We start from the raw sequence: 22,635 nt of genomic DNA, 5'->3' as shown, positions 1-22,635 counted from the left end.
TGTAGTTAACCTCAGAAATCCCATTATTCTGTAAAGTCAATCATGATAAATCACATTATTTTGTGTGTTCTGTAAAGTTCATTGTGATGGATACCATTATTTTATTGTAGCTAACGTCCGTAATTAGGTTATTCTGTATAGTAAATTGTAAATAATTACATTATTCTGTGTAGGTAACCTCAGTAATGCCATTATTCTATGTAGTTAAACATGTAGGTAATCCCAGTAATTACATTATTCTGTAACATTAACTTTGATAATCTGATTGTTTTCTAGTTTACATCAATAAACACATTATGTTGTGTAGTTAATTATGAATACTAGAATTATTTTGTGTGGATAACCTAATTTATTATTTATTATTTATACATCTGTGTGTAATAAATTACATTTTGTGTAGTTATCCCTCAGCAATCACATTATTCTACACAGTTAAATGGGATCAATCACATTCTTTTGTTGAAGTGCAGGATGAGAATGACCCACTGAAACCTGCGCTGGAGACTTTCTAACCTCTCTATATTTATCTGCAGAGCTTTACGTCCACAGTAACAGAGTCATGCAGCTGTCAGCACACAGACCTTAGCAGGACAGTCTGCAGCTTCACCCATATGACAGTGTGTGTGTGTATGTGTGTGTCTGAGAGAGAGAGAGAGAGAGAGAGAGAGAGAGAGAGAGAGAGAGAGAGAGAGAGAGAGAGAGAGGACAGAACTGTGGAGGCCTGAGGGACCACACGATGGACAGTCCCTTATGTGCGCACACACAAAGCCACACACACACACACTGTAAGAGATTAGGACAGAAGGAAAGAGGGGAAGAACTATTTTGACAGGCTGACTGCACTCATATGTGTCTTTGAACTGCAGTGCATGTGTGTGAGTGTGTGTGTGTGTGTGTGTGTGGGGGCAGTATGACAAGCAGCACTGCTACACAGACAGGCCTGTCACACACACCAAGCAAGTATGTGGGTGATGGCTCTCATTAACACTGACAACACACATGCACACACACACACACACACACACACACACACACACACACACACAGACACGCACACACACACATACACACACACACAAGCACCTTTCAACAGAAGTTCACAGACAGAAGAAGCATAAGACGGAAAGATCAAACACTGTTAATGTGAAACACACTCAACAGTCTTGGGCAGTGTGTGTGTGTGAGAGAGAGAGAGAGAGTGGGGGGTTGTTTGTGTATGCTGAGTACTGTGTGGAGTTTGTGTTGTGTTAGTGTTGAGGTGTGTGAAAGTCGCATGTCGTGTGTGGTTTATTGAGTGTGTAGTTTGCTGGTGAGTGTGATTTGTATATTAATTGTGATTCATTGCATTATTTCATGTAGTCATCCCTGATCATCACATTATTCTGTGTGATTAATTGTGATTTGTTACATTATTTCATGTAGTCATCCCTGATCATCACATTATTCTGTGCGGTTAATATGTTGATTTGTTGCATTATTTCATGTAGTCATCCCTGATCATCACATTATTCTGTGCGGTCAATTGTGATTTGTTACATTATTTCATTTAGTCATCCCTGATCATCACATTATTCTGTGCGGTTAATATGTGGATTTGTTGCATTATTTCATGTAGTCATCCCTGATCATCACATTATTTTGTGCGGTTAATTGTGGTGAATCCTTTTTTTCTGTGTAGTTTATTGTGACTAATCACATGATTTTGTGCAATCTCAACAACTGCATTATTCTGTGTGGTTAATCGAGATAAATCACTGTATTTGGTGTAGTTTATCTCAAACATTGCATTCTGTGTAGTTAACTGTGACTAATCCCACAATTTTGTGTACATCAGCTCAACAATCACATTCTTCTGAGTAGTCAGTTGCGATTCATCGCAATATTTTAGGTAATCAATCCAAACAATCACATTGTTCATTGTTCATTGTAAGTAGTTCATTGTGATTAATCATATGATTTTGAGTAGTTAAATTCATCCACATTGCTCTGTGTAGTTATCCTGTAGTCTGCGTTTGGGATTTATCACATTTTACTTCGAAGTTAATTTGTGATTGACCAATTTGCGTTTGCCTGTGTAGTGTAGTAAATTCCTCAGTTAGTTGTGACTAATCACATTATTTTATTATTATCCCAATAATCAACTAATCATCATATGATTTTGTGTGGTTAATTTCAATTTATTGCATTATTTTGTGTAGCAGATCACAATTATTCTTATCATTTACTTTGAAACATTTAACCGTCATAAGGTTTAACTGAAGTATTCTTGTAGGAGATGTATTTTACAGATTTTATAATTATGATTATTCATAAGAGCCCCCACTATTTTTTTGAGCAGACAACTTTGAATAGTGTACTATTAGTAACACTTTTTAGTCACTAATTCAGTCATGTATGGAGTGTCGATTTTGCAAATGCCGGCCTAAATAAACAATGAGAGAACTCCATATCCTCCATTGTATTCACAGCAGCTGATGGTTTAAACACAGGTGGATCAGAACCGTACTGTAAATGTGATAGAAGTAAAATGTAGTTGAGTGACGGGGCTGATATTTGCTGTTCTACTCACTGGTGTCAAATGAACGTGTCAGTGTTCAGCACAGCCTTTTCCCACTCATCACATGTATTTGGATGCAGATGTGTCTATTTATGTGGGTTTATTTAGAAATGAAAAGCTGTGATTGGTTACTCTGCGGAATAACTGTAACTGAACGAACTCAATAAAGACGATGAAGCCTTGCAGGAGCACTGTGATTGGAAATGTTAAAAATGCAGAGTTGCGATTGGCTACCTTGCAGGAGCATTGTCCAGTGCGGTCGGCGCAGGCGCACAGACCGGTGTCCGAGTCACACGTGTCGCTGGTGGATCCGGCCAGCGTGCAGTCACAGGACACGCACTGCGGGAAGTCTCGGAAGCCGAGCTTACACTCCGTGCACTTCTCTCCAATGAACTGATTCTGACATGTACAGCAGCCCGTGTTCACATTACACTGCTGAGACACGGACCCCAACACGTTACACCCACACGGCTGCAGGAGAAGAGAGAGAGAGAGAGAGACACTCATTAGACAGAGTAGACTGGACAGAGTTTCACACAGCTGGACCAGACGAACGTCTGATCACAGGCGCAGCACAAAATAACCAATAGACCACGGGATATGCTCATAGCGCACAGTGCAAAAACAATGAATGTAGCTTGTGCAAAAGTAATGGCACCTTACATATGTTCTATATAATGTGTTTTTCATATATATTTTACATTCATTAATTTGTTTAATTCAAGTTTTATTACGTTTGTGTCCCGTAGAGGATTTGTTCACTTACTTACATTTATATATATAAAAAAAAAACATGAACCACGCATGGTCAGTAGTTAGTAACAACTCCTTTGGCGGGTATCACAGCTTGTAAACACTTTCTGTAGACAGCTAAGAGTCTAGGTCTGTGAGATGCCTGGGCCATCTTACTGAACTGCTCTTTTAAGGTCTAGCCACAGATTTCTAATGGTGTTTAGGTCTGAGGGCTGTGGAGCCCATGTTAAACTAGCTTGCAGTCTCTAAGGCAGTCCATTGTGGAATATGAGGAGTGTTTAAGATTGTGATTTTGCTGTAAAAACCATCCTGTTTTCATCTTCACCTTTTCTGACATGTTTTACAGACTTTCATAATTTGGGAATTCCTAGTCCTCCCACTACTTCCTCTCACAGTGAAATGTTCCATCTGCCACTGGCTGCAACACAAACTGCAGGCCTGAAGCTTAACAGTTGGATGAAATGCTGCCCCTTTTCATCTCTGCACATACCTTTACAAATTGTAACTATTTTAACTTTGTCAGTGCACAGCACGTATTTCCAAAATGCATCAGGCTAGTTTAGATGATCCTTTGAGAATTTCTGAAGCTGAAGTTTGTGGGGAGGAGGCAAGAAAGATTTTCTCATGGTGGCTCTTCAATGAAGCTTATATTTGGGCATGTATATTTGTCAAAGTTAGTACAATAAATTATCAATGTTTTTAGGCTGTGCACACATTCTTATTTTAACCCCTTGAGCCACAGTTAGGCTGGGTACTGGAAAACTGTAGTAGCTCTTTGGAGATTTCCTGTTCTGAGCATGAATGATCGAGTAAAATAATGGGATTGAATTACTGAAAGTAATGAACACATTCTGATTATGCTGATTGTTTTCAGACATACAGCTATAACACGATGCACTTTTACATTAATATAGGATTGAATGTGAGGATGTTTGAAAACTTTAATATACTATTTATAATATATATATATATATATATATATATATATATATATATATATATATATATTTTTTTTTTTTAATATAATTTGACTCATCAAGCATTCCATGCATTTGTTTGGATTTGTAGTGTTTCATGTGAGAATATATTTCTTGGTTCTAATTCTGTTGTATGCAGATCAAATATTCTGCTCAAATAAACAAACGTTCTCTGGTGGAACTGATTCAGCTCCTCTAACAACATAAACCCCAAAACAATCCCATTAGAAACAAAGCCCAGGCGTCTATCCACTTTACTCTGATAGGCTGCATCCAGAGAAAGAGAAAGAGAGAGAGAGAGAGAGAGAGAGAGAGAGAGAGAGAGAGAGAGAGAGAGAGAGAGAAAAGAAATGGACTGAGAAGGGAGGGGTGTTACCTTGCAGCCGGTGGTGATATCATACCCCCAGTGGTTGGGAGCGCATCTGTCACATCTCTCCCCAACTGTGTTTGGGGGGCAGATACACTGTCCTGTAGTTGTGTCACAGTTATTGCCTACATGGGCACACTGACAGGCTGGAAGAGAGACAGAGAAAATAGAGAGAAGAGAAAGATAGAAAAAGAGAAATAGAGAGAGACGAGAAAGATATATAGAGAGAAAACAGAGAGAGATGCAAGAGAGAGAGAGAGAGAGAGAGAGAGAGAAAGAGAGAGAGAGAGAGAGAGAGAGAGAGGCAGAGTGAGATTAATTACACACTCAGGTGTGTGCACCTGTTAGAAATGTCACTGGCTGCACTTTTACACTGACTCATTACCTCTATCCCTCCGTCATCCATCATTAGGGTCAGGGTAGTGTGTGTGTGTGTGTGTGTGTGAGTGTGTGTGTGTGTGTGTGTGTGTGCATGTGAAAAAACATTTGCAACATGTCTGTAAACTGATGTAACAATGAAGCTGCAGCCACATTTTCCATACACACAGTCCTTCTCATCCCTCTAAAACCCCCACCTTCCACCTGCTTTCCCTTCCTGTTCACTTTTATTTAGAAACCCCTTTAAAAGTCAAGCGTGCTTCTTACGTGTACATCCTCCCTCTTGGAAGTTGAAGTGTCCGGGAGCACAGCGGTCACACTTTTGTCCGGTCACTCCGGGCTGGCAGCGGCACTGACCGTTCTCGCCACAGTCGAATGATTTGGAGCCAAAAGAGTTACAGTTACAGGGCACACACCCACCGGCCAGCATGTGGGTCTCCGGCTAAACAAACAAACAAAGAACATTAGACAGAGTAGGAGACATGGGCCTGGTCAACCTGGGCGTGCAATTTAATCCAGTGGTGGCTCAGCGGTTAGAGCGCCGGGGTATCGATAACAGGGTTGTGGGTTCGATTCCCGGGCTCGGCAAGCTGCCACTGTTGGGCCCTTGAGCAAGGCCCTTTACCCTCTCTGCTCCCCGGGCGCTGGAGTTGGCTGCCCACCGCTCTGGGTGTGTGTGTGTACTCACTGCCCCTAACACATGTGTGTGTGTGAGTGTGTGTTCACTACCAGATGGGTTAAATGTGGAGGACACATTTTGCTGTACAGTGTACACTGTACAGTGACAAATATGTGCACCTTTACCTTTAATCCAAAATGCTAATGTGGCTAACATTAAATAAGCTGTTGCAAGGTAATGCACTAGAGGTCATGAGTCAGTAGTCTCATGCTAACAATGAATGAAAGTAGGCACAAATTAGCATGAGAACATTTTCAAAATGCTAACATGGCAAACAACGAAAGAAGGTATATCACAAAATTGCATGAGCATATTTGAAATGATGAGGGCGCTCTTGCAAACTCGATTGATGCTCCTAGGAAGACATTTCAACTGGAATGCCCCTACAAGTCTGATATCCTACTCAGAAAGTTGGGAGAGCCTCAACAACCATTGCACATCAACAGTTGTAAAATCAGTAGTATTACAGAGCTTATTAGCACTTCTATCTATTTGTGTCCCATGAAATCACTCATACACTAGGGGTACTGTAAAACGTCTATCTGGGGACATGTTACCAAGATGTTTGGATGCGCAAAATACTTTATAATAGAACTGCTAACAATGTTGCTGGACAGCTTTAGGGTGTCCATCAAACATTCTGACATCAAACATGCTGAAGTTTACATTTTACATCTCAAACGGTAAAGTTCAAACAGTGTAATGTGAACCGAACCATAACTTGTGTACCATTACACCCCTATAGTTTATGACAAGGGTGGGCAATTCCAGCCCTGGAGGGCCAGATCCCTGCATAGTTTAAGTCATAGTGCTAGTGATTCAACTCACCTGTGAGTTGTTAGGTTTGACTAGCTTTTATTCAGGAATATATGAAATGGAATTTCAGAGGTTGTTCCTACACACACTTAAAAGTGCCTATAATTCTAAAAATCGAATGCACTGAGTAATGGCACTCATGGCTAGCAATGTAAAAATAGCAGGACTGCGACCTCTTAGTAGAGGGCTTATATAAGCCAAAACTGTATCTTGGTGTTGGCAGTATTCTGAAGTAATAATACTCTGAAAACACTAAAAAATAAATCAACACACTCTCCACCCCCACCATCATTTTGGAACTGGACCAACTTGATTCTCATTCCAAGAAAGCTGTAAAAGTTGGCAGCTCTGCCTTGGATGGTCTAAGAAAACAGTGCTCAATACTGAAATATTGAAAGCTTTCACTGCAGAGGGAGCATCAATTCTTCAAACCAACACACATTATAAACCAGTGCAAACCAGCAGCACACCACAAAGGTAAGCACAAGCAGAACCAATGAAACCAGATTTAGAACCAAAATCACACTGAAAACATGCTGTTAGCAGAACCAGACTCACACCAGCAGCAGTTCAGCACAATCCAGTGACAGCTCATTTATCTGAATGGTGCTTTTCTGGTCAATCAAACTTCTCGACTCAGGTTAGGAAATCATGCAGGACTTCAGTTATAATGAGAAAGAACCACATCAGAAACTCATAGTTACTGTTTACAGCAAACACGACTCTCTCCCTCTCTCGCTTGCTCGCTCTCTCTCTTTCTCTGCTGATTGACAGGTACCCCTCTGCTGAGAGCAGGTGCACTGTTGGGGCCGCAGCCAATCAGAACACCTCTCTGCCTCGGACCGTTAGCGTCGCCCCGGAGATGCCATATGTGTGCCATCTCCCATCGCCAAACGCAAGCGCACACACACACACATGCACGCACCTGCTCAGCCATGATGGAAGGAGAGTTTGCAGAGATTCTCATGAATTTGTTTAATTTTAATTTATTTTGTTTTTTTTTTTAGAAAAACTGATGAATTAAAAAAGGCTCTTTGTTTGAAAAAGCAGCACGGCGTCTAAGACACAGTATATCACTGTTCAAAGAGCAAAGTGAACGCTTTAAATAAATGATCTTCTGAAGAAGAAGAAAAAGTATTATGCTAATTATTCAGTAGACGGATGCTTTGAGCCTAAATTAGACGAACGCTGGTAACATTAACAACAGCTAATAAATCATCCTTTAAATCAGACAGTCGGAGTCAGACTCTAAAGCGTCTGTTTAAACCAGCAGAACTTTCAAGATATAAACACCCTCAATACATAAATATAAGTATATGTATATGTTTGAACACTATACCCTATGCACCCTATGCACTATACATCGATCAGTCATAACATTAATACCACCTGCATGACAATTCAAGGCATTGTCTCCACAAACACACAGTGTGTCCTATGGAATAATGAATCTGTGGTTTTAGGGGGGCCCAAATGAAAATCTGCTTAGGGCCCCATTAAGGCTTGGGCCAACCCTGGGCCTCCATGAGCATCAATGAGCCTTAGATGCCCATGATCCTGTCGTTGGTTCACCGGTTGTCCTTTCTTGACCAGTCAGTTGTAGCAGAGTGCAAAAATCATTGTCATTAGCAAAGAACGCTGTTAGACTGATGGTGTGACTAATGGTAAAGGGCATAATAATAGGGTATTGGGCGAAGAGTGCTAGCATCTTGGAAACCATTAACATCATAGGATGCTCTGAAGCTGCCATAGTGAACTGAGTGTACAGAGAAGGGATTGACAACTCTGACGAGTGGTATAAAGCAATCGATGGACCAGCCACTGTGGACCAGTTAATCTCTATAATAAACCCCTTTCATCACCATATTCACTCCATACCATGACTTCATGATAGTGTCATCCGAGCCAAGGGAGGTGGCTGTAGATTCTACTGTTAGAAAATAGGCTAATTGCCATGGAATTTTTTGGAAAAAAATACACAGAAATGGGGAAATCAGTGGAAATGGCAGGGAGTAGGAGTCGTGATTAGGCACAGCTAAATTATGTAAGTATCTAAATGTAAGAACAATAAGCCCCATACGAACTACATACAGTTGTGGTGGGATTTGTACATACACTCATCATGTGGATGACTGACAATACTGGGCTTAAAATGACTTCTTTGAACATTTTTTTTTTTCTGGAGCAGAATGAGTTACTATTTGTTTGAATTTTTTGGGGGATGTTTGAAATGAACACAGGGTCAGAGGTATACAAAGATGTTCAAAATATACATACAGCAAACCTAATTAAGTTTAATGTCTTAGAAAGCAGCACCTTGACCAGACACTTTTGGTAGCCCTTAACAAGCTTCTGGCTAGATATCTCCCTGTCTCTTTCAAATGTATTGAGATGCCCGGTTTCAACTGTTCCATCGTGGTTCCGCCTGACCTGGCTCTCCACTACCCTCCTGCCTGCTGTCCTGCTCTGGGGCCTCGCATTGATTCATTCACCTCACTGCATGACTATGTATTTGACTTTTTTCTGCATGGACTTTATCATTCTCTCTCACATTTTTCTAAATTCAGATTAGTTTTATTGTTATCTTTATTCCTGTTTTGCTTTTTCGCAGAATTCATAGAGTTCAATCATAATGTCTAAGTCTAGGCTTGGGGTTATACTGAAGAGCTCCTTCTATTTCATTATTCCATTCAATATGCAGCACAGCCCCAAAGAAAGATGCTACCACCACCATGCTTAAAACTTGGCACAGTCTTATTGGGGTTAAATGCCTCACCTGTACCTGTACAGGTGTACCTGTACAGTTATCTGTACAGGTACCTCACCTGTACCTGTACAGTTATGTTTGTCTTGCCTGAACACAAAAACTTTCCTCCAGAGGACTTTTTTCATTGTTCATGTGGTCAGCTAACATCTTTAGTCAAACCTGAAGGTGTCAGTTTGTGAGCAGGGGCTTCTTTCTTGAACAGCAGCCTCTCAGTCAATGGCAATGTGAAACTGGCTTAACTGTTGGCAGTGACACTGATGTTCTCGGGCCTGGGGCTTGGTGGTTCTTGGGTTGTTCAGGACATTTCAATTCCAATATTTCCTCTTATTGAGGAGACAATTGTGGTCAATTTGATGATCCTGAAATCAGTAGTTGTTCAGAACTCCATGGGCTTTCATGTTACCCTGTGTGTTGGCTAATCCAAAGAGCACTGTCAAACAAACCCTTGTTAAGTGGACACAGAGAAGCTACTAACAGGAAGAGGCCTTGGTCTTGGTCTTAAAAAGACATCACTGAAAAGCATCACAGTGATCCTTAATTCTTCAAAATGGCAACAAAAAACTTTCTTCACTCTCAATGGAAAGATTACAAACACACACACATATCACACAATCCTCTGCAATTCTGTTGGATTATTATGATACACACAATACACACCTGCATGCTGTATCTTCACCCACATGCTGGTGAAGTATGCTTCAAAACAACACTAACCCACACACAGACACACACGCACACAGTGGTGTGTTTACCCGCTTGATGGCGGGGTAGGCCCCCTGACGGCAGCCCACCCTGCGCTCCACACTTGGTGTGAGGGTGTGTATTGGAACCTGCTGTAGAACCCTGCGGCTCTCTCTGCGCTCCAGCCTCTGCACCTGCACATCACATCTGCGCCCTGCAAAGCCCGGCCTGCACACACACCTGCCCTCTGCATCACACCGCGCTGACAAACTGCCTCGCGGGCTGCACTCACACACCCGACACACCTGACGCTCAGCGTCCCACCAGCAGTTCGGCTACACATACACAAGCACACAAACACACGCACACATACATACATATGTGTACACCTGCTCCTACTTATTCCCTTAAACACTTTATTCAAGTTATATTAGTAATGTGTATAAAGATGTGTTCAGAAAAAAGGAGTTAGGTGTTTCTAATAAAATGGATACTGCGGTAAAGCACATGGTAGAGGTTTCCTGTAAAGTGGCCAGTGGGTGAAACTACAAAGTAGGGGTTACTAATGAATTGGCCAGTGAGTGGAAGCACAAGGAAGGTGTTTCCAATAAAGTGGCCAGTGAGTGGAAGCACAAGGAAGGTGTTTCCAATAAAGTGGCCAGTGCGTGTGAGTATTTCATGTGCTTTTATTGTTATTCTGTCTCTATGCATGTATTTACTCACCATACACTCATCACACTGGCGGCCAATGACCTTTTGCCGACATTCACACTGTCCATTCTGCTTATTACACACCTCAGACACTGACCCGTTAATGTTGCACCTACAAACTGAGAAAGAGACAGAGGAGAGAGAGGAGAAAGAGAGCGAGACTTTAAGAAGGTAATCACAATCTTCAATGAAAAGGTATTATATATGATTATTTTAGTTCTCTTCTAAAACACAATTGAAACAGATGTCTGTCCTCTAACAAGCCAAACTCCTAAATCCTAAAGTGTCTGTGCGTCTGTGTGTGTGTGTGCGCGTGCATGACAAAGAAAGAGAGAGGGATGCTCCCAGAGCGCAAGCTGTTCGACTGTAACCTACAGATGGTTGTCCCGTGTTCAGAGTGAGTTATTGTGCTTTTAAATAGGACAGAGTGATGATGTTGTCCTGATTAGCATACAGAGTGTAGGCATTAGCATACATTACAGCTCTAAGCTTTATGGGAATGCACTGTGTTACAAATACACACACACACACACACACACACACACACACACACACACACAGACACATATACCATATGATGTTTCATTTGATTTGTATTTCAGTAATAATGTCCCTTCAAAGTGTCTGTAAACATTGAGTTTATGAGTGTAGACATCAGTTACTAGCTATAAAATACAGCTAAATGCTGAAGAGTCTTAATGATGAAGGGCGAGAGAGACTGTCAGTAAGTAAAGAGAGAGAACAAGCAGGGGAGCTGAACCTGGATTAATTTCCTTGTTGTAGTTCTGTAGTAAACCTTGCAGGATTTGACTGGTTGATAGATACATGGTATAATATCAGGTTATATCACAATACCTACATTTAGATTGTTATTAATATTCAACCCTAATGAGAGACCGTAACACACACCTCAGTTTATATCACAATACCTACATTTAGAGTGTTATTAATATTCAACCCTAATGAGAGACTGTAACACACACCTCAGTTTATATCACAATACCTACATTTAGAGTGTTATTAATATTCAACCCTAATGAGAGACTGTAACACACACCTCAGTTTATATCACAATACCTACATTTAGAGTGTTATTAATATTCAACCCTAATGAGAGACTGTAACACACACCTCAGTTTATATCACAATACCTACATTTAGAGTGTTATTAATATTCAACCCTAATGAGAGACTATAACACACTCCTCAGTTTATATCACAATACCTACATTTAGAGTGTTATTAATATTCAACCCTAATGAGAGACTATAACACACACCTCAGTTTATATCACAATACCTACATTTAGAGTGTTATTAATTGTAGAAATATAATATATATAAGTGAGAGAGGGAATGAGAGAAAGTGAAAACAGAAAGAGAGAATGAGATAAAGAGAGAGCGAGAGAGAGACAGAGAATCTCCATACTCACGCTGGCAGTTTTTGGCGATGATAGCGTCTCCATAGTAACCATCTGCGCAGGTGTTGCATGCTGGTCCTCCGTATCCGTCACGGCAACGCAAGCACTCACCTGTTACAGGGTCACAGCTTCGGTCAGTGGAGAGGTCCAGGTTACCGTTACACTCACACGGCCTGCAGGACCCCCCCAGCACACTGGGGCGACCGAAATAACCATTATGACATCTGCAGAGAGAGAGGGAAAGACAGAGAGAGAAAGAGAGAGTTGTTTTGATCATACTGTAGTTAAGTACGGTTATACTGTGTCTGCAAGCTTACTGAACTGAATAGACAGTAAAAATAAAAAGTATGAGTCAGTGTGTGTGTGTGTGTGTGTGTGTGTGTGTGTGTGTGTGTGTGTGTGCAGTGGGAGGCTTTCCAGCAATATTTCAGAGTAAGATTATCTCTCTTTTGGCCACTAGATCAAATCCATACCCATCTGAAAGGCAGGCCCTGAGTGTAGAGCAGCGCTGCTGTGCTGACGGATCGATTTGACGAGACAAAGCTGAATAAATGACTTCCTGAGTGAACTCTGGATGAAGGCAGGCATGCAATAGAAACTCATTTCAGTATCATTCCTCGTTTCATTCTTCACTCCTCGCATCAGGTCAGCGCTCCTCAGTCAATCACTCCCACAGGCCCTTCTCTTGCTTACTCACAGTTTACTTAATGGGAACTTACACTCCTGTGCGGCCTGAGTCCATCTGACAGACTGACCTGTACAGCTGTTTCTCTGCGCAGTCCAGAGAAACTCTCCCATTGCAATCAACACAAACTAATAAATAAATAATACACTGTGATTCACTGTAAACAACAACAACTAGTGTCATAACTTAAACATGTCAGTAAACTAGCTGCAATAGGTCCTTATTATTATTTATTAATCATTACTCACTTATTATATAGTCCGAGGTACTCTAGCTTTTATTGCAGCAAGTTTACTAACAGTTTTACATTAAAACAACATTAGGAAGCATTTTTATCTTAAAATAATGCTTCAAAATCATGTAATGCTCTGCTGGTGTAGAACAAGCAGAACAACGTCTCTATCATTGCCATTCTGGCCTCGACACGATGTTAACTGGATTATATAAGCAACCGTCATCTCGGTTCGTATTTCTCTGGAGGAGGACTTCTTATTTAAAAAGAAGACTCTGTAACCACAGTCTTTTAGTTGCAACAATGAAATATTTTATTCCAATCAAAAGTACAATGTGGAGAGAGTCTGCCAATTCTGAGTGCCCCTCGATCTCTCTCTCCTCTACATAGGAATGCCTTGAGTTTTTATACCCTACTACACGTCATATTCTGTTGGATTGTTCCCACATGCAGAATGTTTGCATTTCATCCATAAGGAACACTCATTATCCCCCACCATTACATACGTGGTCCACAGACACATCTGGACCACGTTTAAATCTATGTCATGTACACCCAAAGGGATGTCCAATCTAAACAGCATCTTATGTTCGTTCGATTCATGTACAGTTTTCACATTTGGTCAGGAAACGGGGACCCCTTTCTTTTCCACATCTACCTAGTGGGCCTCACCATATCATTCCTCAACTCCATACCATTCCTTCAGGCCTATGAACATCTGTATAGTCAATATACACCACACAACGCTCATAGGAACTACATAACGCTGCATAACCTTGGCTGCATATTAGCTTTGTCAGTCCACTGACAGTTCTGTCAGCTTGCCCAGAAATGCATGTGTAAAACATGTCCTTTAGGTGTGGGTCAAAGCTCGCATTACACTTCCCAACTGTAGGGGAGCCCAGGAGCAAGAAATACAAATTCTTGCATAAGAATACTGCTTTAAGACAGTAAATTATTCTTACAGTGTTGTTGTGTGTAAGTGTGTGTTAGTATAACCAGTTCCAGCTCTATTTTGGAGGAAGGCCAGCATGTCCAGAATGTTTCTATCTTGGTTTCTGGGTGAGATGGTATTGGAAAAGACTAGTGTTAAGACCAGTGCAATCCAGTGTGTCTTTCTCAAATCAACCTACTTAACAGCCCAACTCTACATGCTTCATTAAAGCCATTCTACATATATTTCAGAATGCATTGTGACATGCCGATAAATGCCAGGTTCAAGCTAACACTAATTACTCACGTTTGGTAAGAGTTTACTACCCTTTCTGAAGCTTACTGTGTTTGAGGTGAAAAAAAAAAGACTAAACTAAAGTTAGGTGAGAAAACAGAACTTTAACATTTGCCTGTTGAAATCTCTGTGTAAATTTCAGCCACAGTCTCTGGTCCCGATATGACCTCACTTTAATGCAGTAGTGGCAGAATGCTGACTGAAGCACTGTGATGTGCTGAGAAACATGCAGTGACTGGTTTCTTTTTAAGGGCAGATTTAAATGTTTTAACATATAATAATAAAAATCAGTGTGTGTGATCTAGAACTAATGCAAGGTCCTAAAAAGCAACACTGATTAATGTGTGAGTGTATATTCTAAAACTGTAGAGAGACACTGACTAATGGTGTTCTAGAACTGTAGAGAGACACTGACTAATGGTGTTCTAGAACTGTAGAGGAACACTGACTAATGGTGTTCTAGAACTGTAGAGAGACACTGACTAATGGTGTTCTAGAACTGTAGAGGAACACTGATTAATGGAGAACTGTAGAGGAACACTGATTAATGGAGAACTGTAGAGGAACACTGACTAACGGTGTTCTAGAACTGTAGAGGAACACTGACTAATGGTGTTCTAGAACTGTAGAGAGACACTGACTAATGGTGTTCTAGAACTGTAGAGAGACACTGACTAATGGTGTTCTAGAACTGTAGAGAGACACTGACTAATGGTGTTCTAGAACTGTAGAGGAACACTGACTAATGGTGTTCTAGAACTGTAGAGGAACACTGACTAATGGTTTTCAAGCACATCACCATATGATGTGCATGTTCTAGAGATGTAGAGGAACATTGGTTATTGGAGAGGGTTTTGTAGAACTACCTAAAGGAATGTGAGGATCGGTAAGAGGGAGTTGGTCTGGCGTCTTTGGATGAAGAGGACGACACACACAGACACACACACACACACACACACACAGACACACACACACACACACACCTCATTCTGGTTTCGTTCCACTTGAGCAGTTTTTGTTTTTCCAAACCATTGGCCACTTTACTCTCAAATATTTTTGCTATTTGTGTGTGTGTGTGTGTGTGTGTGTGTGTGTGTGTGTGTGTGTGAAATAGCTTTTTGTACAAACTGTTCTAAATATGAAAACCTTTTTAATGCAGATCTGAGTATGGAACACACATTGCGTCCCACCAACCCCAAAATAAACTCTGTATCTGTATCTCTCTCTCTCTCTCTCTCTCGCTCACCCTGAATCTCCTTCTCTGAAGCTGTTCATGTTCTCCGCTGATAAAGAACCGTGTTCCACCAGCTTCCGCTGAACTTATCCCTCTATCTACATGATCGTAAACCCAAGAACTGAATGACTTTCAGCTGCTGACTGTGTGAGGAACCCCCTCGAGCCCCCCAGCACAGCGTGGGCGAAGAACAGAGAGTGTGTGAGAGATAGAGGATAAGCAGAGATAATATTTAATATTTATATTTGAATACTGCAAATAAAACACAGCAGACCAGATTCCAGCACATATATTAACACTACTATTAGCCCTACTCAGAAAAATAACTTTTTGACTAAAGTTTTTTGTATTACTTTAGCAGTCTCTCACATCATTTTGGCCCGATTTTGGCCATTCTTTGCAATGTTGCTTCAGCTCTCCTTAGGTCCCACAGCAGCATTTAGACTGGGTTGAAGTCTGGACTTTGACTGGGCCATGGCAACACCTTGTTTCTTTTCTTTTTCTGCCATGCTGTTGTAGATTTGCTGGGGGTCTTGGGATCATTGTCCTGTTGCATGACCCAATTTCAGCCAAGCTTTAGCTGTTGACTAGATGGCCTCACATTTGGCCTCATGGTGCTGCGCAGTGTGACCAAACATCTCCACTTTGTTCACGTCTGTCCAAAGGACATTGTTCCAGAGGTCTTGTGGTTTGTTCAGATGCAGCTTTGCAAAGTGAAGCAGTGCTGCCACATTCTTTTTAGAAAGAAGAAGCTTTCTCCTGCCAACTCTTCCCAACAAGGAAGAGTTTTTAATTGTACTATTAACATGCTAATTCAGGCCTGTAGAGTCTAAGATGTAGCTTGGCTGTTTTGCAGTTTCTATGAGCATTGCACGGTCTGCCCTGAGGAGGATTTGATTGCATTCTGCCCCACGAGAGTATTAGTGAGGCCAGATACTGAAGGATGATTAGTTTGCCACTCTAACACATAACAAAGGTACTGGAAGGAGCTCTATTACCCCAGAGAACACAGATCCACTGCTCCACATCCCAGTTCTGTAGGCTTTATACCCCTCTATCACATTCTAGTCTATTGTACTGTTCTCAGTGTGAACATGCATGCATCGTAACTGCTCTGGAGGCAAATTTATACCAGTTAGCACATTTTCAACCAGTCCATTTCCAGGCCCCCGGAGGAACAACTACTAGGGGGACCCGATGCAGAGAGGCTAATAGGCAGAAAGGGCAGACGTTTAGATGGCTGTTCCATTCGGGAGCACCTGCTTGCAAACAGTTAAATGGTATGTGTGTGTGTGTGTGTGTGTGTTGGGGAAATTCCCTTTTGGAAAAGGTCAGTTAACAGCCTGGCGCCATTACCCCATCATTCTGAACACACACACACTGCTGCTTTAAATGGAGAGTGTTTACAGCATGTTGGGGGGTTATTCTTGTCCACCAGGAGTCAGTTCCTGCCCTTTTTGCCCTCAGCCAGGTTACCCCTACAACCCCTACCCCCCAGTGAGTAAACTTGTCTGAGTCAAGGACAGCTCCAACCAGCTGCATAAAACCTATCTGTGTTGACAAGTTAGGCGAGCCAAACGAAACATTCTATTTCAGACCAGCATCCGATAGAGAGAGAGAGAGAGAGAGAGAGAGAGAGAGAGAGATGTTATATTATACAGCTAAATATGATATATTAGATAATTAACTGGTAATTATATTGGAATATTGGATGAGTGGAACAGAGTGTTTTGGTTTTACAGAGTGTGTGTGAGATCAGCACTGGTTCTAGCTTGACCTTTTGTCTGACACACACCTGAAAGGTGAATTTGTGTGTGTAACTGATTCTGAGGTTTTGTCTGTGATTGGCACAGCGAGGGATGTGTGCTGTCAGATGAAGTGTGTGTGTGTGTGTGAAAGTCTGACAGTGTGTTTCATGTGTCTTTCAGAGAGTCTCTGGGGTGCAACACACAAACACACAGAGCCACACACACACAATGATGGATTGGTCCCATCACACTTCTAATGGGCTTTTGTCCTTAATCTCCATCACCTACGCCCTGCACATGCACAGTATATATACAGTCAACATACTGCTTTCTCTTTATTTTAGGTATTAACTGGGTCAGTAGAACATTCCGAACTATTATTTAGACTATTATTTAAACATGAGGTACTAAGACAATTTCGCTGAATTACACTGAGATACCCAGCAGGTTCTAGATATTAACTGGTTTACTGCGGAACACAAACACAAAAGTACTAGGTAATAATTTATACTATCATGATGGTGAGTTTCAAGACAGTCAACCAAGTTATCCTTAAATGCCCACCAGCTTCTAGATATCAACCAGGTAAATACTATGCAACTATTCCTTTAATTTTGGGGAAAATGTACTATGTACTAAGAGACAATCTAACTGAATTACACCCAGATACACACCAGGTTCTAGATATTGACTGTTTAAGGGGGAGACTCCTAGGTCATCTTTTTTTGTATTATGAATTTCTAACTAAATTACACCAAATTATACAGATATAATCAACATGTTCTAGATATTAATCAGCTAAGCATTGCACAACTATTCTGGAATTAAATGGGAGAAGGGTGGGGGCTGCTAACTACAAATGCACATGTGCACACATACCCAGACCCAAGTCTATGGATCAGCCACTGTTGGTTCCCCAGAGAAATGTATGAAAGAAAAAAAACAAAAACTTGAAGTTGTGATGACAAGACTACTTGTGGGGTGTTTGCAGTGGTCAGCACCTTCCAAACATGGTTCAAGAAAGGAACCACCTGTAAACAGGCCCCACCTCACAACTTAGAGGACTTGATATATTTCACAGGACATCTTCAGAGGTATTTTGGGGCCGATGGTTCGAATGGTCAGATCTGTTTTGGACGCACAAGGGGGACTTTCTCAATACTAGGCAGGTGATACTAATGTTATGGCTGATCATTGTATAATCAGTATATCAGTGTGCTGTACCGTTCTCTCTGTTCCTCTCTGTGTCTTATTTTTCACCTCAGCCTCACTCATTCATCACACCCTTCCCTTTTGCCCTCCTTCTATCTCTCCCTCTCGGTCTCTCTCCATCTGTGCGGAGTTAATGACAGGTTAAGAGCAATGAGAGAATGTGGGCAGTGCCCGTCTCCGTGTCACCACTGGGACAGCACAGCGGGCATGGACTGGGGCCGGATCCATCTGTCTGCGGAAGAGGGGTCAAATGTCAGAGACCAGTTTCTCCCAGACAGGTGCTATTTTTTGCCATACCACAGAGGTCTGCTGTGAATAAAACCCTCCACGAAACCATCTTTATTAACTGCTATTGTGGTTTACTTGATAAATACCATTAAAATAAAGCTTTAATATGGTTCTTGGCTTGGATTGGCTCTACTGATAAAAAAAAAAAAACCTATGCGGAACCTTTACCTTTACATTATCAAGGAGATCTAAGTTACTGATATGTTACATATTCGGACGCAGTCATAGAACATATTATCTCTTCATTACTAATAATGTCATCATATTTACTCACATATACCCCAACAGGTCTATACAGCCCTGCAATCTCCTTGGCTGTAAAACAGGTTGTACTGAAGAACTCACACCTGACATTGTGAGAGTATGACACCTTTGCCAGTCTGCCCCAGACAACCGTAAGGGCACTAGGATTAGACGTAGGGAGAACCCTAGACCTTACTTGCCCTACTCACTACTTACTAATTCCAAACAGCCTCTGGGAACAACATCAACACAAGAACCAAGTGTGAGGCGCTTCATGAATTGAGTGTCCATGCCATAGCAGCAGCACATAAACCTGAGATCACCATGCGATCACTGAGCGTTGGCTTGAGTGGTGTAAAGCACAACACTGCTGGACTTTGAAGCAGTGGGAACATGTTCTTTCAAAGTGATGAATCAGTCTTCATTATTTGGCAGTCTGAAGTACGAAACAGGATTTGATGGATGCCAGGAGAACGCCCCCTTTTGGACTACAGATTGCCAACGGTACAGTTTGGTGGAGGTGGGATGATGTTCTGGGGCTGTTGTTTGTGGTTTGGACATGGACCCTCAGCTCTAATTATGGTAAAGCTACAACATACAAAAACATCTAATGCAATTGTACATTTGAGACATGGTTTGATGAGTCAGGTGCGGGGCCAGACTTCAACCACACTAAGCACCTTTAGAATGAGGGTCAGGTCTTCTCATTCAGCATCAGTGTCGGACCTCAGTGGTGCTCTATTTTTGATTTAGCCTGCTTTTGGTATGTTTATTTGTATTTATTTCATAACTATTTTTTATATTTTGAATTTCCACTCCTTTATTCATTCAATTCTTTCTTTCTTTCTTTCTTTCTTTCTTTCTTTCTTTGTTTTTTACTTTATTTATTATCTGCTTTAATTAATTTAATTACTTTACCCTTGATTGGCTTGGCATTTGTTCTTTTATTTTTTGCAACATTCATAGTTGATGTTATTGAAATACAATACATTTTTATACCTTTGAATGCATTATTTTATACTCTTAAATAGAGCTATTATTATTATTATTATTATTATTATTATTATTATTATTATTATTATTACTATTATTAATTTTGCACCTGATGTTTATATATAAATAGAATATATAATATTATATATAATATAGAAATATTTATTTAATCTATATTTTATGTATTGGCTCAGCTCCATTGTAAATGAGGGTCACCCTCAATGTACTCTAAGTTTAAAAAAAAAGGTTGATTGACCCATTGATTGACTGGGCACAAATTCCCTCAGACACACTCCAATATCTTGTGGATATCCTTCTTAGAAAGGGCCGGGCTTTTACTGTTGGAAGAGGGGCAGCTCCATATAAAAGGACTACTGAATCAGGTAAATAATGTTAATGTTGTCAGTAAATGAAAGTGAATAGTCACAGAACAACATTTTGTATATATAGTGGGGGGTCCCATAGACCATTTAAGCGAGGAGGATTGACTCCTGCAAGTGGTACAGAGCAATTGACGTGCCTGTGGACCAGTTAACCTCTATAACGAACACCTTCAGTCACCTAATACGTCTCACTAGTGTCATCTGAGCCAAGGGTGCTTTTTACCACTATTGGATAGGCAGTCCTAATATTCTGATATTCTATATTCAGACAATATTCTGATATATATATATATATATATATATATATATATATATATATATCAGAATATTGTCTGAATATAGAATATCAGAATATTAGGACTACCTATCCAATAGTCTATATATAGTCCCTTACAATGCAAGACTTTGCAGACTTTCTTTTCATGTTTTGTTTTGGGTAGACAGTGAAAGTACGTGGTCATGCTTCTTCTGCCTTCTATTATTGAGCAGTTCAGCATACAGCATACACACACACACACACACACACACACACACACACACACACACACACACAAGAGAAAGAAGCACATTTCTGGGAGTGTGTTTAGCCAGCGAAACAGCCACAGATCAATCAGAGTCATCGATACCCCTGACCACATCCAATAGCAGGAGGTTCTGAATGTAATCTCATTAAATAGCCACTAATTGGGGGTCAATCGGTGGGTTATTGACCCTACTCAAAAACTAATGAAAAATAAAGTGCATTCCATTAGTCTCAGAGAAAGCCCACAATACTAAAGTCCAGATCAACCACTCAATGATCCCACAGAAAAAAAGGCTCACATTTCCCAGTCTCCTCAGAGCACCACTCTCCTAAATCACTTTACTGCTTTTACTGTATTTGCTTATTTCACAGGGATAATTACTGCTTTAAGATTCAGCCAAACGCCTAACCATCATACTCCATCCTTATCTTTAAAAATACACTATATGGACAAAAGTATTGAGACAGCTGCTCATTCATTGTTTCTTCTGAAATCAATGGTATTAAGAGAGAGTGTTTTCTGCTTTTGTTCAAGATACTGTCTCTATTGTCCAGGTAAGGCCTTCCACTAGCTTTTAGAGCATTGTTGTGAGAATTTGATTGCACTCAGCGACAAGAGTGGGGTCAAGATGTTGGATGATCACCATCCCACCTCATTCCAACTCCGTAACTCATCCCAAAAGTACTAGATGGAGCACCATCCATCATTCCAGAGAACTGCTCCACAGCTCAATGCTGGGGGCTTTATGCCCCTCTAGCCCACACCTGGCATTAGGTATGGGGCCATTTGGTTCATGTTTATCTGCTCTACAAGGTCCTATTGTATTGGCAGTACATTTCTACAGGGACTTGATAAGCTGTGTGTATGCATTTGCAAATCTGCATCAGCAATGGATACAACTTAAAGTAGCTGAATGCTCTCAATAGAAGGGGTGTCCACAAACATTTGGACACATAGTGTCTATTTTAAACCGTTTAGCCATTTCCAGTTCCCTCCTACCACACAATAGCACCAGCTCTGGGAGGGTGAATGTTAAAATTTGCTTCCTTTGAAACACATGAAGCTCATCATCACATCTTCAAACTGCCACCAACACTGGAGCTCTACATGCTTGGAGGAGAAGGCTAACTGCTAATTCTGTTACTTCAGCTAACCAGGTACCCATCCACTCCTCTGGCCTCAATGGCTATAACAGAATGAGCCGTTTAAAATGGAAAATCATTTGGGATCACATCTGTGTTACTAAGACAAGTCCTGGTACAACATTAACACAGTTAAAGAGGAAACAACACAGCTGAACCCTGGTGAGCATAGATTCATAAAAGAGTCGCAGAGCCAGCACAGCCAACGAATGTATGTCGGTCATAAGGCTGGGTGTTTATAGCTCTTACATCATTTTCCTGGACTGAGAGGACTGTGCACAAATATACCTCATTACTGTATACTTCTATCGAGCAATAACACCACTGCTGCTCCATACAGACTCAACTACATAAATGGCATCAGCATGAACCTTTAAAACGCATTAGTTACTGCTTGCCATATCTGTACCAAAAGTTTGGACACACCTGGTAGAATGTGTGTGGATCATTAGTTCCAAATGCTAGGGTGACCATATATTTAAAGAGCGCACTGGAGACACTTGGATATCCACCCTAGTTAGGATGTAGTGGCTGCAAGGTCTTTCAAGTAGGTCTAAATTGTAGGGCCGAGGCAATGTGTATGTATGAGGGTGGAAATTCCTCATTGCTACAAGTCT

The 22,635-nt window shown here is 41.0% G+C and overlaps 1 protein-coding gene across 3 annotated transcripts in view; it reads right to left on the bottom strand.

Moving 5' to 3' along the window:
- The window catches only part of lama2 (laminin, alpha 2), a 200,382-nt gene that overhangs the window by 71,681 nt on the left and 106,066 nt on the right, over nucleotides 1-22,635 (bottom strand). For 2 of the 3 annotated variants that reach the window (XM_072677108.1, XM_072677114.1), the window contains exons 19-23: nucleotides 12,119-12,330; nucleotides 10,699-10,805; nucleotides 5,300-5,474; nucleotides 4,664-4,800; nucleotides 2,792-3,028 (exon numbers count right to left, since the gene is read on the bottom strand). In XM_072677108.1, the coding sequence (XP_072533209.1) occupies nucleotides 2,792-3,028; nucleotides 4,664-4,800; nucleotides 5,300-5,474; nucleotides 10,699-10,805; nucleotides 12,119-12,330 (868 nt within the window). Of the gene's footprint in view, nucleotides 1-2,791; nucleotides 3,029-4,663; nucleotides 4,801-5,299; nucleotides 5,475-10,046; nucleotides 10,311-10,698; nucleotides 10,806-12,118; nucleotides 12,331-22,635 lie in introns of all 3 variants that reach the window. The other variant, XM_072677099.1, reaches the window with a different exon arrangement.

Source organism: Salminus brasiliensis, chromosome 1, assembly GCF_030463535.1.
Source record: "Salminus brasiliensis chromosome 1, fSalBra1.hap2, whole genome shotgun sequence".
Lineage (NCBI taxonomy): Eukaryota > Metazoa > Chordata > Actinopteri > Characiformes > Bryconidae > Salminus > Salminus brasiliensis.
This window is presented reverse-complemented; position numbering and strand designations above follow the sequence as displayed.